Source organism: Seriola lalandi, unplaced genomic scaffold (genome assembly GCF_002814215.2).
Source record: "Seriola lalandi dorsalis isolate HSWRI2012SDOR001 ecotype SW California unplaced genomic scaffold, Sedor1 jcf7180002054581, whole genome shotgun sequence".
Lineage (NCBI taxonomy): Eukaryota > Metazoa > Chordata > Actinopteri > Carangiformes > Carangidae > Seriola > Seriola lalandi.
Window position 1 is genome coordinate 3877129 of NW_019525134.1, and position 14541 is coordinate 3891669.

Here is a 14541-nt window from a genome sequence, read left to right on the forward strand (position 1 = left end):
TCACTTGAAGCCCTCTCTAATCCATTCCTGTTCACACTGAAAGAAGGTACTTGTACCCACACTCACGCCATAAATGACAAAAAAGATACAACAGACAGGGGAGAGAGAACAACTCTATTGTGCCTATACAAAGCAACCTTTAGAACCACATTTTCCATTTTTCTATTTCTTATGGGCAATGGGTCTGTAACAAAAAAAATGTAAACGTCAGATTTCTGTAGGAAAGGCAAAGACCACTGAAGATTAAAGAAACCGAACAAGCACCGTGTTTCTTTATAGAAGCGGAGCTCTTTCAGACAATGATGGCTTAAAAACAGTAATTTAAAGTTTAGAGAGGTGTCCTGAGTGTTCAGACAATGGTGTTCCAGCACCGGGATGCAGCACATTTCATGGCTTCCAAGGGCTTTCCATTATACCTCGGCGAAGCGCCACTCGCTGCTGAAATTACAGGCTGTCTAGCTCAACAGAGTTTTATGGTCATTTCAGCCACTCAGCCCCCAGGGAAGTGGCAGGGGAGCCCCCACAGAGGTAGACTTCTTTCAACCAACCTGACACTTTAAACACAGTGATTCGGCTGAGCGCTGAGTGCCTGTCCATCCAGCTTGGCAGTAATAGAAAACTAATGGCTTTTTATATGGATTCTTATTCCTATCACTTGATGCCCATGACAAACAATGTGACTCAAATCAGATGAGTGTCAGCCTTGGAAACCATTTCCTCATGAAGAAAGAGAGGCAGGAGGAAAAATGTTTATCAGACTCCAAAATCCTCTAATAGCTGCCTTTCTACATTAAAACAACAGTCTATTGAGAGTCATATCTGGTTTAGAGACTATCCCTCTGTGCTCCGTCTGCAAATATGATCTCTTCTACGGATGATAATTTCTGTTAAATGCGAAAATTACGGCTCTTCAGTCTTATCACTTCCCTCAGTCATCAGCCTAGAGAGGCTTTAGGAACCATATCTTTCACTCATCTACAGAGAGCATAACAATAAGCATGACACAATAGCTGCCAACATAATAGCAGTTACATGAAGCAAATAAGAAAAACAAAAGATGTTTCTCTCTGCCCCCCTGCCTTTCTTTTCTTGTATGTTGTGTTCATCTGTCCTTATCTCTCCTCTCCTCTCCTCTCCTCTCCTCTCCTCTCCTCTCCTCTCCTCTCCTCTCCTCTCTTAACCTCTCCTCTGTCAGTAATGTCCTGTTGTCACTGTCGAACAAACTGATTGTCATTGCAGCCTCAAATGTTCATGTGCAAGCTCATGGTGTGGGAATTTGACCCCGGTTCAATCAATAGGACTCAACAGCCTTGTGTGTCCTTGTGTCACTAAATGTTAAAAGCCAAAGCAAACAAAGCGGCTCGGCAATACTGATGCATTACTATTACTCTCTTTTGACGCTCTGAATTTTCTGCATTGTGCAGCACGGCTGATTACGTCATAACCATTTTTATGTAAACCCAACAATACAGCACTGACCTTGTGAGTGGAGTGCGAAGAATATATTTTGATTAAAAGGACATAAAATCTGTCAGAGATATTTTTTTCTTTCCACTAAAAGACACTCTCAAGAATCTTATACTTTGAGCGGCTGCAGCTGCATTCTGCTCTGCTTTCCCACCTAAATTTCTGCTGGTGACCCTGAGACCCTCTGTGTTGCTATGGTCAGAGGTGATGGTCCATTTTACCCACAGTTATTTTCTCTTCAATGTGCCTGGACAGAGGCTTTGCCTTTTTTTTTGGCAGCACTGTACTCATTGGGATTCTGAGTCAATACTCTAAAAGGGCAATGTGGACAGATGGCATTCAGTCAAAACACAAGGCAGTTTAGCTTAGCTGTCACATGACACAACCTTTCGCCCCCTTACTCAGCAGAGAATTGAGACCAACAAAAACTGTCTGGTGACACAACCTCCCCTGCATTATTAAGCAGAAAATCCAAAGTAAAAAAAATAAAAAGAGCAACAGTCTGAACTTGCATTTTCATCTAATCAACCCACATTTCGTTTTATTTTGAAACACTTACTTCTGCATGATTGCAATGTTTCTTGTTTGGTGACCAGAAAATTGGCTTGCAATTCATTGTTTCTTTTACTTTCTCACTTTCTCTCGCTTTCTGTCTCTGCTTCTGTGTGCACCACCCGCTGCAGATATCTTACAGCCCCCAACTGAATGTTATGTCATTGGGATTAATGCTAAACCAAGCGTGCCACACACAACCCAGTACTGTCTGTTTGGAAAGGGTTGAGCAGATTATTCAAGGTTATCTTAACTCTCTAAATACTCCCTGAACAAGGCAAACAGCCATCCGCCTGACAAAGTGTACAGGTCAAAAAAATGGATGAACTGTCCCTGAAAAAAGAGTTAGCAGTACGCTGCAAAAGTTGTTATTACCAGTAATTATAGAACTATTAGTCACATGTCAGACAACTCTGTGGGAAAAGTTTCCAGAAAGTTACTTGCTGCAGCTTTCAGTGAGACTCCTTAAGTACAATGAGAAGTTCAGAGTGAGACTCCTTAAGTACAAAGAGAAGTTCAGAGTGAGAATGATGAAGAGTGAAAGAGCAGGCCCTAATTGACACATTCAAAACCACACATCGGACATTCTGTAGGTAAGTCTGCAGCCCTATTGATAATGTGTGCATTAATAATAGATACGGTACCATTGGAGGAAAGGATGAGGCCTAGGCGGTAATGACTGCAGTTTTCCGCTATACCATGTTCCCTTAGAGATTACGGTTGGGAAAGTAAATGGGCATATACTAATCCATGTATTGGAATTAAATACAAAACTCTTTATTTCCAGTTCCTGCACCATCCCTCTCACAATTTCTCTTCCCCTCTCTCTCTCTCTCTCGCTCTCGCTCTCCTCTCACCCCCCATTTGCCGCTCTCATGTGTAGCCAGCAAGCTGAGCACGTCTCCAGTGAAGCTAAGGCCTGATTAAAGCCGCGCACTGCAGAAAACTGTACTATATATGAGGAAAAGGTCACCAATTGACACATGCTTTGCTTGCAAAACCAGAGCTTTACACTATCAGAAAAGACACTTCACTTTGATAGCTTGTGTTGTAGCCAGGGAGATAGAAACAGTCAAGGTATTACCTTGAGCACAAACTTTTTAAATGAGTAGTTGTATCTGTTGTGTGTGTGTGTATGCCTTTATACTTCTGTCATTGTGAGGACCATTTTGATTTTGAGACCATGAGAGAACATTTGTGGAAAGTGAGGACATCTCCTTGTTTCTTCTACAGGCTGTTTGAGGGTTACGACTTGGTTTTAGACCATAGATCATAATCAGATCACATTTGGTTTAGGTTTAAAGCTAATCAGTCCATACTTTTGTATTGACAAAGGATATAACTATGTGTGAAGAACTTTCTTTCTGTTTCAGCTGCATTCTTCACATGACTGAACAGATAAACTTGTACTTTAATCAGTACAGCTGTCTACAAAGGTTTTTGTCACGGCTTGTGTTTCAAATGCACTATATGCATGTAACAATGACCTGAAGTGTTTTTTTTTTTTTTTTTTTACATTTCAAGTCTATTTTCCTCTGTTTTAAGCATGTAACTACAGTGACTGCTCAACTCTACAGAGCGTGTTAGTGTCTCTCAGCTAATTGTTTTGGTTTTACAGCCACAGCTTTACTGTCTTGGTTTGTCCTTGCTGCTCTCAGAGCGAGGTAAAAAATTGTCAATTTTCTGCTGTATGAAAGGGAGGAAAAAAAGAAAAGAAAAATTAATTAATCAATGTTATAAGAAAGCGTTGAGCTTAGGCATGTAGTTGTGATGGTTAATGCCTTGTTCACACATATAATACAGATTTTTAATAGCAGGCATCCCCATGAGTCTGGAGCTTTGGGCGTATTTGCATTTTTACATAGACATTATGAACTTATTTTCTGGCGTTCTGCTTTACCCACACTCAACGAAGTAGTTAATTTCTTGAGCAATCTAATTCCACACAGCATTTTTTTTTTAATTTAAGCCCTGGTTGCTCATTAAAGTTACAGCATATCATAGAGAGCTGACCGTATGTGCGAACAGGAGGTTAGGGAAGGGTTAGTGGCCAGGGAATACATTGAGGGTCCTCACAAGTACGAGAGCACAAGATAGTGTGTGTGTGTGTGAGAGAGAGAGAGAGAGAGAGAGAGAGAGAGAGAGAGAGAGAGAGAGAGAAAGTGAGAAAAACTGATGATAAAAGTCAGAGTTGTCTCAGAAGCTACAGGGTAATGCCATCTGGGCCAGTCATTCTCCCTACACCGTTCCCCTCAGTGAAGGAGTTGTCAGATACAACAGAACCAACTGTTGATTTAGGGCAGTGAATGTGTGTGTGTGTGTGTGTGTGTGTGAAAAAGAGGGAGTGTTGCAGTCTGTGAGATTTCTGTTAGCAAAGGCGGCCTGGTACAGTACATCTCCTAAACTGGGTCAGGTTACCTGTACAGTGATCGATTGTCTCCCCACTTTGAAAACCAGTGGCCAAAGAACTCAATCAAAGAGCACCCAGTGAGCCTGGAGACCAATGGATATAAATCAAAGATAGAAGTGTTGCATTGATCCTTCAGCCAATCAATACGGTATACATATACAACTCAATGCTCTTTGGGTTAGGCTTCATTGGGCTTGTGCTGTGTCAACTGACATGGAAATGGACTGGGAATTTTTCTGCTTGCATACATGCGTGAACACACACACGCACACATGCACACACACACACACACACACACACACACACACACACACACACACTACCCAAAAAAGCACATCCAAATATAGCCTATTGTCACTCTCTGGACTCAGTAGTCCCATATGAATACATGTTGGATGCACTGGAAGGATGGTGAGAACACAGGGTAGAGATGCGAAGAGGAGAGGAGAGGAAGTGAGGAAAACAGGAGAACAGTAACAAACACAGAAATGACTGTTTTTTTCTGTTTGTGCAGGATTATGGGAGGAAATAACATAATAACTGCAGCAGAAGTACAACCAGGTGTAAGGAATAAGTGCTGCTCCATTTAATGCTTGTTCTCTGTCCATCTACAGTCCCTAGATCTCCAGAGTATGTCAACAATTGCCTCCACAGAGACAGAAGGAGAATGAAATCTTCCAGTGCAATATGCCACCTAAGCCCAAGCCAAAAGTATATATTTGAAATCCTCTCAAATGTTTATTTTTTGTTTGATTGAGCTCTGAGCTCCACCTGGAACAATCTGAACAGTCTCCAAAGGTGAAATCACAGCCAATCTGGCATCCAATGTGCTAAAGGTAAGTATTTGGAGGCATTTTCTTCCCCAGTGCAATGCAAGGAACTGCTGGCTTCTGTAAATCTAAAATAAATAATAAAATCGGTGAGTCTACATTTTTAAATCCGTTTTGACTTGGGCGTGTTTTGAGCCGTGACCCTTTCTTCATCAGAATGTGTTGCAGGGAGCTAAGCTTGTCTTTGAGATGGCCAGCAGAGTCTGCTGATCCATAGCTGTGTGACCAAACCACTGACCTCCAACCCACTGCAGTAGCTTTACGGCCCGGATCGATGCTGTGACCCTCCCTCCCTCTCCTCTCTGTCTCATTCTGTCTCATTATCTTTCCCTCCTTCTCTTCCTCCTCTTATTCCCTCCTCTTGCGATCCATCCCTTGTGTTAAAGGGAAATAGGCTCGGGCTATCTGTGTATCCCCTGTTTGGAGTCAGAGAGGCATCCCCAGGGGAGGCAGGCCTGACATTGAATGATCTCCCCCTTCTTTTATCAACACATCTCTGAGAGGGGAGAATGGTGACAAGCAAAGTTTCCTCGGGTGTTGTACTTGAGCGTGTTGTGACTTCTGCGTTTAAAAAGTTTACTAAGGGCTCTTTTTTTAAGAGTTGCTCAATTGTGTTTATCATCAACATTGCACAAACCAAACTCTCATCTGTGCACTTTGTGTCTACTAGCATGACAAATAAGTTTTAAGTTCAATTTGCATGAACAAAACACTGAAGATGAGTCAATTAAGAGCACCACATGCTGGTTGATATCATAGTAACAAATTATTGTTTCAAAGGTCTTCCAGGACTTCCTGACATCATGTAACAGAGAGAGGACATTGAGACAGATAGAGGACACATTAAGAATATGTCACATGGTCATGGTGATGGTAGTGATTGCAGACACCTCAAGGATAAAATCACCAGTCAGAGAGCATTGTAAATCCAGCACTGACCAATGACATCTCACTTTAATTGCACCGTAGTGACATTCTCTTGCATGGCGGCTCTTATTCACTGCGGGAGAATGCAGCACCCACACAGCGGATTATTAGAGTCACGTTCAAGATCAAAGTGGCTGTGTGTAAAAGTGTGTGTTTGTGTGTTCATGTGTGGCTGCTAAATGGTTTTTGGTCTGTGGGTGCACAGGCCAGCGTGTAACCGTACCATCCGTATGAGTGTGTGCACGCTCATCGAGCTGTTGACCTCGGTGGGGCATAACACAGCCACAGATAATGAGCTTTAACGTTCTATTTCATCTTTCTCAATAAGGAGGAGCACAGCAGACACCTGAGGGCCTAAAGGTCAAAGAAAGCAACTCAGCCTGAAAACAGATTACACAATGCAGGCAAGCAGGTAATTATCAAGACAATCATAAATCGCAGGAGAGGCCATAGATTTTCCCGTCTTTAGCAGCGGAGTGGTTGGATTTAGAATTGGGTTTTCACCGTTAAAGCTCAGCCTCAAAGGCTGCTCACCTCCATGGAAACAGGATGAATGTAAAGTACTACGGAAATACTAGTCACAAGGAACTGTTGTGCACCATTAGCTAGTCTAATTCAAATTTTTCTGACTCTAAATCATTCTTACTTGTTACAGAAACATATGATATTGGCTAGTTATCCGAAATAGAGCAAAACCACAAGTAATAAAAAAGTTATGAAGTGTTTTCAAACTTAGATTAATGCTTTTTTATGACTATTATTCATATTGTGCAACATATTATTCGTTTTAGTGCACAAGATATGAGTTTTTAAATTATTGTATTGGTTGTCGTGTCCGCCACAAAAACCTAACCAAATTTATTCCATGAAAGCAAACGGTGACAGTAACTGAAAGCACTTTTTGGAAGACGCGACAGGCGTCTAATTTTCAGGCAGTTACCGCGAGTAACGAACCAGGGAGGGTGCTATCATCTTCCATGCCGACGGAGGCTGGACAGCTACTTGGTGTATTAAATCCACAAACTCTGTCAAGACCCGTCACTGATTGTCACTGAATTGTATCAGCTGCCTAATCATCCATCACACTGGGACATGAAAAATTAGCCAAAAACTCACCCTTCTGATAAGTCACACATCATAAGTATTATTTTTAGCAAAGAACTTTCTAGGGTCTAACGTTTCGGTCGAACACCATTAGGCTCATAAATGAGCTTTTAAATGCTTACAATTATTCAAATGTCCCACTTTTTTTTTCTTAATCTATTAGACTAATGAACGCAGAGCATATCTCCTTCAGCTGGTTGGATGTGTACCCTACTGAGGGCCAGACAGAGCACATGGTTCGGGGGGGGGGTAAAAGGATCTTGCCTGCTGATCTGGCTGATAGTACAACCGCTGTGTTTCACCTGCTCTCAGTGGCATTAACACCAGAAAACATGTCACGGCTGGGTAGGTGTGAATTGAATCTGGCCGCTTGAATCCAATAGAGGCCCCATGCAGCCAAAGTGATCCACTAATGTTTTGCTCAGCTTAATTGAGCGTTGTCCCTTCAACTTAGCCTCACATCTTCATCCAGAGTCTAATAGCCACGGCTTCCCTGAAAGTCTAATTACTTTGCTGGCAAAGTTACAGCAAGAGAAATATAAAACTTTAGGATGCCGTGGGAGCTGGGAAATTGCCACCAAAACCAGGAACCCTCTCTAACACACAGATTCAATTTTATTTTTTTCTCATTTCCATGAATATAAGAAGATGATAATGAATCCTCAGATGTACTTGGCAGCAGCTCGTCTCATACACACAGCGCAAAAATCTGTCGATCAAACCAACAAAACTGATATGTATTCACATACAATGAATGTGTGCCCTGCCAACCCTCGCACTACACACACACACACACACACACACACACACACACACACACACACACACACACACACACACACAGTACGGGACACTCTTCCTCTGCCCTTCACATCCCACCCCGCAGGCTTTCCCTTTACTGCACCTGCAGAGAGAGTCCTGGCGGCAGACCCTCCGTAGCTCCAGACAGTTGGGTTTCTCCTTATCTTTATAGGAGCAATCAGGCACGATCGTCTGCCTGCGTCGTTCAGCGCAGCCCTCAGTCTGGCAGGGGCAGAAGAGCAGACGGTGGCTGTACTCAGTGGGCACACGGTCCAGGAACATCCTCAGCGCTTTGTGGCAGCGCTTCTTGCTGCACGTTTCACCTTTGTTGGGGTCTTCCTTGCTGCAGGTAGCGATGTAACTGGAGCGTTGCTTCTTGCAGCTGTTGTTGAGGTTGCAGGCTTTGGCCGCATCAAGACAGGGGTTGCAGTTTCTCTCGGCATCAGGACAGTGGAAACCCTTTGGTGCTACTGTGAGCATCCCTGAGAGTGGATACAAAGAAGACAACTTAGAGACTTTAGTGAACCGAAAGGTGAAAAAGTTCATATTCTTATGGTTAAATCACTTGAAAACCCAATGGCAGACATCACTGTCATAGCAGATACATTAGAGGTAGAAGTACTCCTGTGGGTTTCAGTCTTATTCACATGTATTTCCAAAAAAGGATTGTTAGCAAACACATCCTGGATCAAATATAATCACAACAGAGGTGTAAAAATCTTTTCATTGATAGTCCGAATCAACATCACCGATCGTATGTAGTTTACAGATGGCTCAGCTGCAGTATGATCAACAAATAAAACAATAATCCTTGCATCTCTGCCCATCGGGGAGTTCATTGCACATGTTAGGCTTGAACACTGAAGGAGGTGCTTCAATATCATCTATGCTTCTCTGTTTCTCCAACCAAGAGTGAGCCACTGGAGAGATGCCTGCAGCCAGCCCAAATCCACTCTAACTGAATTATTGATTCAGTCTGTTTCAGAGCTTGAGTGAAATATAAATGAATTAAACTATGATTCCAAATGGGATATTAATAAATTATTCATTTACAGGTAATATTATGATGTGATTACCATAATATTAGCACATTATAAAGTTGTCATCTAATGTATTAAACTTTATGTTGATTTAATACCAATGAAATGTACTGTAATTTTTTGTTATTTGACTTATAATGACAGAAACAAGAAATTTGATTTAGTCTAATGGAAATAACGCACAGCAAACAGGAGTCCTTGGGAAAATACTGATGAGAAAGCATGTTGATGTGATTACTGGTCAGTGGCAAAATACTGTATCGTCTGCCCAAAACGTGTTAAGCTTAAGGACTTGGCAAAGACTACATGCTGTGCTGCATGATCCACTTATTGGACGGTTCAAGTACAAGATTAAGTTCTCTTATTATTATTATTATTATTATTTTTTTTTTTTTTAGTATAATCACAAACTGAAACATTGCAATTACCCCTCCGGCTGCACATCATATTTGTGGAAAACAGATTATATCATTAGGTGTGTTTGGGTGTTCTGACATACTGCATATAACACAATAAAAAAAAAACACACCTTTCCCTGAGATATACCAGTAATAAAGCAGGATCATGTACACTTGTGGCACCCCTCTCTTGTATTCAGGCTATATTAGAGAAGTTAACCTCCTTCCCCTGTAGATAATGATATTTCAGAGTTCGTGGCGGCATGGTGACACCCAGAGAGATTCATCTCTTATTCAACAGAACCAATCTCACTCTGTGTCTATCAGACAGCCTGGAGCAAGAAGAAGACCATTTATTTTATAGGGAGAGGGCCTGCTAAAGATGCTGCACTGTTTTCAAGTGGTGCATCGCACGTTATCAATCCTAGAAATGGGGTTACATAGAACACATCACACTGCAACAGGAGGAAAAAAAATAAGCATACCCCAAAAAATTAATGACTTTGCGGTTTCAGATCACGTCAGATAAAACAAAACTCACTGCCACTGAAGAATAGTAGAAGTAGAATATCGGGGGTTTATCAGAGAAGGAAGAAAGCACACTTACTCTAGCTTTCCATTAACCAGGGCTTTCATTTAGATGTATCAAGGTTAAATGTAGCAGCCGCTCTGATAAAACAGGGCAGGGTGTTAAGAGACAGGTCCTGAGTTCAACAGATGTAGGTGCGCAGGTCACCAGTGAGAACCTTTCCCTTCTTTTTCATTCAAATGATCAGAGCATGGACTTATTCACATAAGACATCCCTGTAACATCAGATGAAACTTGTTTATCCTTGCACTCTCTGAGGGGAGTCAGTATAAATGCTCTACAACAGATGCCTTATAGCACAGCATACTCAGTCTTGTTAATGTAAGTGACTGAAGAGGCAGACAGAACTGTGCTTAGATCAATCACCTACGCAACAGTAACAAACATAAAACCTTATTGGCAGGATGTGAGACAATTAGCCAACCACGTCAAGCGGGAGCAACTTGGTTGATCTGTGATTACAATAGCAAAGGGAAAGAGAGCGGACTTTGGCACTGAGCATGAGGAGGTCAAAGCAGGGCCAAAGTTTTACTAAAGTGGGCCAAGTTCGGCTGAAGCTGGCCCGAAGCGGGGCGGTACAGTCCAGCTGGAGGAGAGGTTAGCAGGGTGGTTGTCCAGTGGTTCAGGCTACATTACATTGATGGATTGCAGCTCCTAAATCTCCCCTGGCCATCTGCAGGCTCTAATGCGGGCCACTGGGGGGTCCAGGATGAAAAGAAAATAGGAGAAGGATGAGCTACTAAGATTTATCTGACCAAGCAGGGCTGAAGCCGTTTTTGAGGCTGCAGCGATGGATGGGTTTTTACTACCTCTGATTGGGGAGCTGAGATTGAATTTGGAGCTCAACCCAAAAAGATGTCCTGGGGCGAACATAAGACACAAAGCCCACTTGATGGCTTTGACGTGCTTACACACAAACAGGATGATAGCAAGAGCAGAAGGAGAAGAGGAAGGAAGCAAAGAAGTGGAGATGGTCAGGGAAATGTGCAGTATTGTGTTGCAGAGTTATAATTGATTTTCCAAGTGCATTACAATGAAGGTTTTCACCAAACACATTCGGCTATAATGTGAGGAGAAAGGGGTTGATAAGCTAATGATACAAGAATTATGAAAATGGAAAAAGCTTTAAGAGGGGAGAGGAGACTTGAGCAGTTGATTACAGCAGCCGATCATGACAGATAGAGAGATCAAATGAGCGGACACAGACTAACAGATTGGACACTTACAGAGACATGCTGGAGAGCTTTCAATTAATCCAGCCTAATTTAGGAAAGATGTGTGACTCTTGGTCGGAATAATTAACCCAGCCCATCAGCAGCGCAATCAACAGCTCTCAGCATCACAATAGTCTGCACGTATCTATTAACTTACCTTGCTGCCTGTTGTACTATACATTAATGAGCAAGCAGGGTATTGACTAAATGAATGAACACATAGATGGGCAAGTGGGTGCACTGATTGATTAACGGATGTTATAAACGCAGAGCAATCAGTGTCATTAAGTGCAGGAAATGTCATAAATAATTTTTCCCCCCATAATATCTTGGTACCTGTTGGTTGAAGAATAAACTAATATGAATGCATGCAGAGATGTTTTACGTGTGCACGTAGAGCAATGTGACATCAAATTAATTTGAGGAATACAAGACATGAATTCACAATAAGATTATCAAATTTTCTCATGTTGTTTACTCACAACTAGCTGCCAGTGTGTACAGAAAATGTGGTCTCATAACATTTAGTTGGTGTCAACAACAGTTAAAGCACTGTCATTGCTTTCAGTGATCCTGCCGTTTGACTGTAAATAGGCTTTTAATAGGGCTCTCTACTCGATGGGCATCATAAATTAGACCCCACTGATGGCAATGTAGTGGAAATAACCATCTATTCTTTCTGAACATATAGCACACACAGGAAGAAAAAGAAAGAGAGGGAAAGGAGCAAAGAGAAAGAAGTAAGAAAGAAGCAGAGGCAGGAGACACCTATATCCAGACAGAAGGAGAGAAACTGAAAAGATCTGTGCTCCACTGAGAAAAAAGAGAGGAATAATAAATAGAGAAAGGGAGAGGTGAAAGAGGTGGACAGAGCACGTATCAATAAGAAGAAGTGGATAAAACGTTCACATACTCTGTATAGGGATCTTCCTTCCCCAGTAATTGCTCTCCGTCAGCCTAATTTGAATTCTGCATTTCATATATCATCCCATACTCGAGGGACTCTGGGCTGCAGAGGGGAGTTCAGCCCAGGTTAGGAAGAGGTTCTTGGCTACGGGTATGTTCTCAGTAATTAGGAAAGGTGCCAAAGTTTGGATTTAATACGGCCCTGGGTGAGCGTGCGAGAGCTTGTTAGGGAAGTCTTTAGTCTGGACCCCGAGGAGCATGTCAAGCATTTCCGTGTCAAAGGGCTCATCAGTCATTAGCTCTGTACGCCACGTCGCAGCAGGGTTTGCAGAGGGGAAGAAGAGGGTGCACTGGATCTACAACATCATCTCCCTAAGCCTTACTGAGCAAGTTAGACATGTAGACGTCATCAGAGGAAGACAAACGGAGTTCATGAAGTCCTCTGTTCCCAGGGATCAAGTGAATTCTACCTCTGAGCGTGAAATTATCACTGCACAATGCATGCCAGATAGGAGAGAGCGAGGGGAGATGGAAATGATGAGAGACGACTAAATATTTGTATGTGAGAATGGAGGTGGGAGAAAGGGTGTCCAAAGGAATTTTAAATAATTGTAAACACACCTCTAAATACTTGAGCTGATTATGAGCATCTGCCTTCAAGTTGGGCTTCCTCCAGTGAAATTCAAAGCCGGAGCGTCCTCAGTGGCCCCCTCACTCCTTAATATGCATGCTGTTTAGCTCTTTCAGCCGTCACTGGTAATAATGCAAAACATGCTGAAATAATCTAAACACGATCTGTGTGTCAGGTGAACCTACACAATATTGTTTCAATAATCTGCTTCCTTTTTCATCACCAACATACAAGAATGGAATAACTAACTACCTAACAAACAAAAAAAAAAGAAAGAAATATCTTCTGTGGATTATTCTTTGTTGTTTAATTCAAACTTGTTAGAAAAACGCTGACTATTATAAAGTGTCTCTGATAAGTGAGCCGCAAACAACAATGCTCATTACTGACCCACAGAGAGACAATCTAAGGCAGGACTAAGGGTAAACTGATTAAAGAATTCACACAAAATAATGAAGCATATAAACAAAGTAATACACACAGGCACAATCCCGGGTACACACAAAACCAACCTTGCACAAACAAATACAGATACAGTCAGGCCCCTAATAAGCAAAACCCCCATACTGTACACATGCAAAAAAAAAAAAAAAAAAGATCTTAGTGTTTGCCTAAGTAATAGTAATTATTATGAGGACAATGTGAAAATGTCAAACATTTCAACAGCATGCTGAGCACGGCTGTTGCACTGGTCCTTTTTCCCCAGCTGTGGAAACAGCTTTCTGGATTTAATTGGATGGTGTGCACACTGAGCTGAGAGGTGAGAGGCTTAGTACGGAGAGTTAGAAGGTCTAACTAAGGGATGTTAAACTTAATTCCTGGAGGGACCCCTGAATGCAGGATTCTATGCTGCCCTCTGCTCCTAATAAGTTAATTAGCTCAGCGCTGGGTCAAGAGAACAGAATACATTTCACGTGGAGCATATTAACAATGAGAGTCAATAATATCTTTGCATGCTGTACGTAATATGGCAGTCATTTGGGCTTTGATAAGGGTTCTGGTGCATTGTCAAGGAGGGACTCTCTCCCACATCTTTCATACATGATGTCTTATTGATTTGTATATAGGGCTATTGACTTGCACAGCATCTCTGTCTTGAAACTGAGAAAAATAATGGTTATTCATTGTAAGTCAAGTTCCCGCGAACGCAGCGAGAACCCTCTACTGGGTCTCTACATGTGAGCAAGAGTGCCATAACATTTTCTTTTCCAGCTTCTCAAATGAGAATATTTGCTGCTGTCTCATTTTCTATAGCAGTAAACTAAATATCTTTTATTGAAGTGATGACCGGGTAAAACAAGCAATTTTAAGATGTCAACTTGCGCTCTGGGAAATCGTAGTGGACTTTTCTCTATTTTCAGATATTTTATGGATCAAACAATTAATCGATTAACTTAGAACACAATCAGCATGTTAATGAACGATCAGAGTAATTGTTAGTTGCAGCCCTACTCTGCATCGACAAAAGGTTTGTGCATGCATCAAACAAACTAGTACGATCACATCAAGCACCAAAGGTGATTATTTTCTGAACAAACTGAACTCAGTGGGGCGAAGAGATGTCTGTCATTGGCAGGTGTGGGACCGTAAACAAGACAAATGTGCCTTCCTATAACACCTCCATGATTCATCTTTTCGTTTGATTTTGTTAGATTCTCACTGGTGTTCAGTA

The 14541-nt window shown here is 41.9% G+C and overlaps 1 protein-coding gene across 1 annotated transcript in view; it reads right to left on the minus strand.

The window, feature by feature from the left end:
* LOC111663805 (GDNF family receptor alpha-2-like) overlaps window positions 1–14541 on the minus strand; it is a 45427-nt gene that overhangs the window by 13100 nt on the left and 17786 nt on the right. The window contains exon 4 of the mRNA XM_023418137.2: window positions 8195–8573. Coding sequence (XP_023273905.1) covers window positions 8195–8573 — 379 coding nt within the window. The remainder of the gene's footprint in view (window positions 1–8194; window positions 8574–14541) is intronic.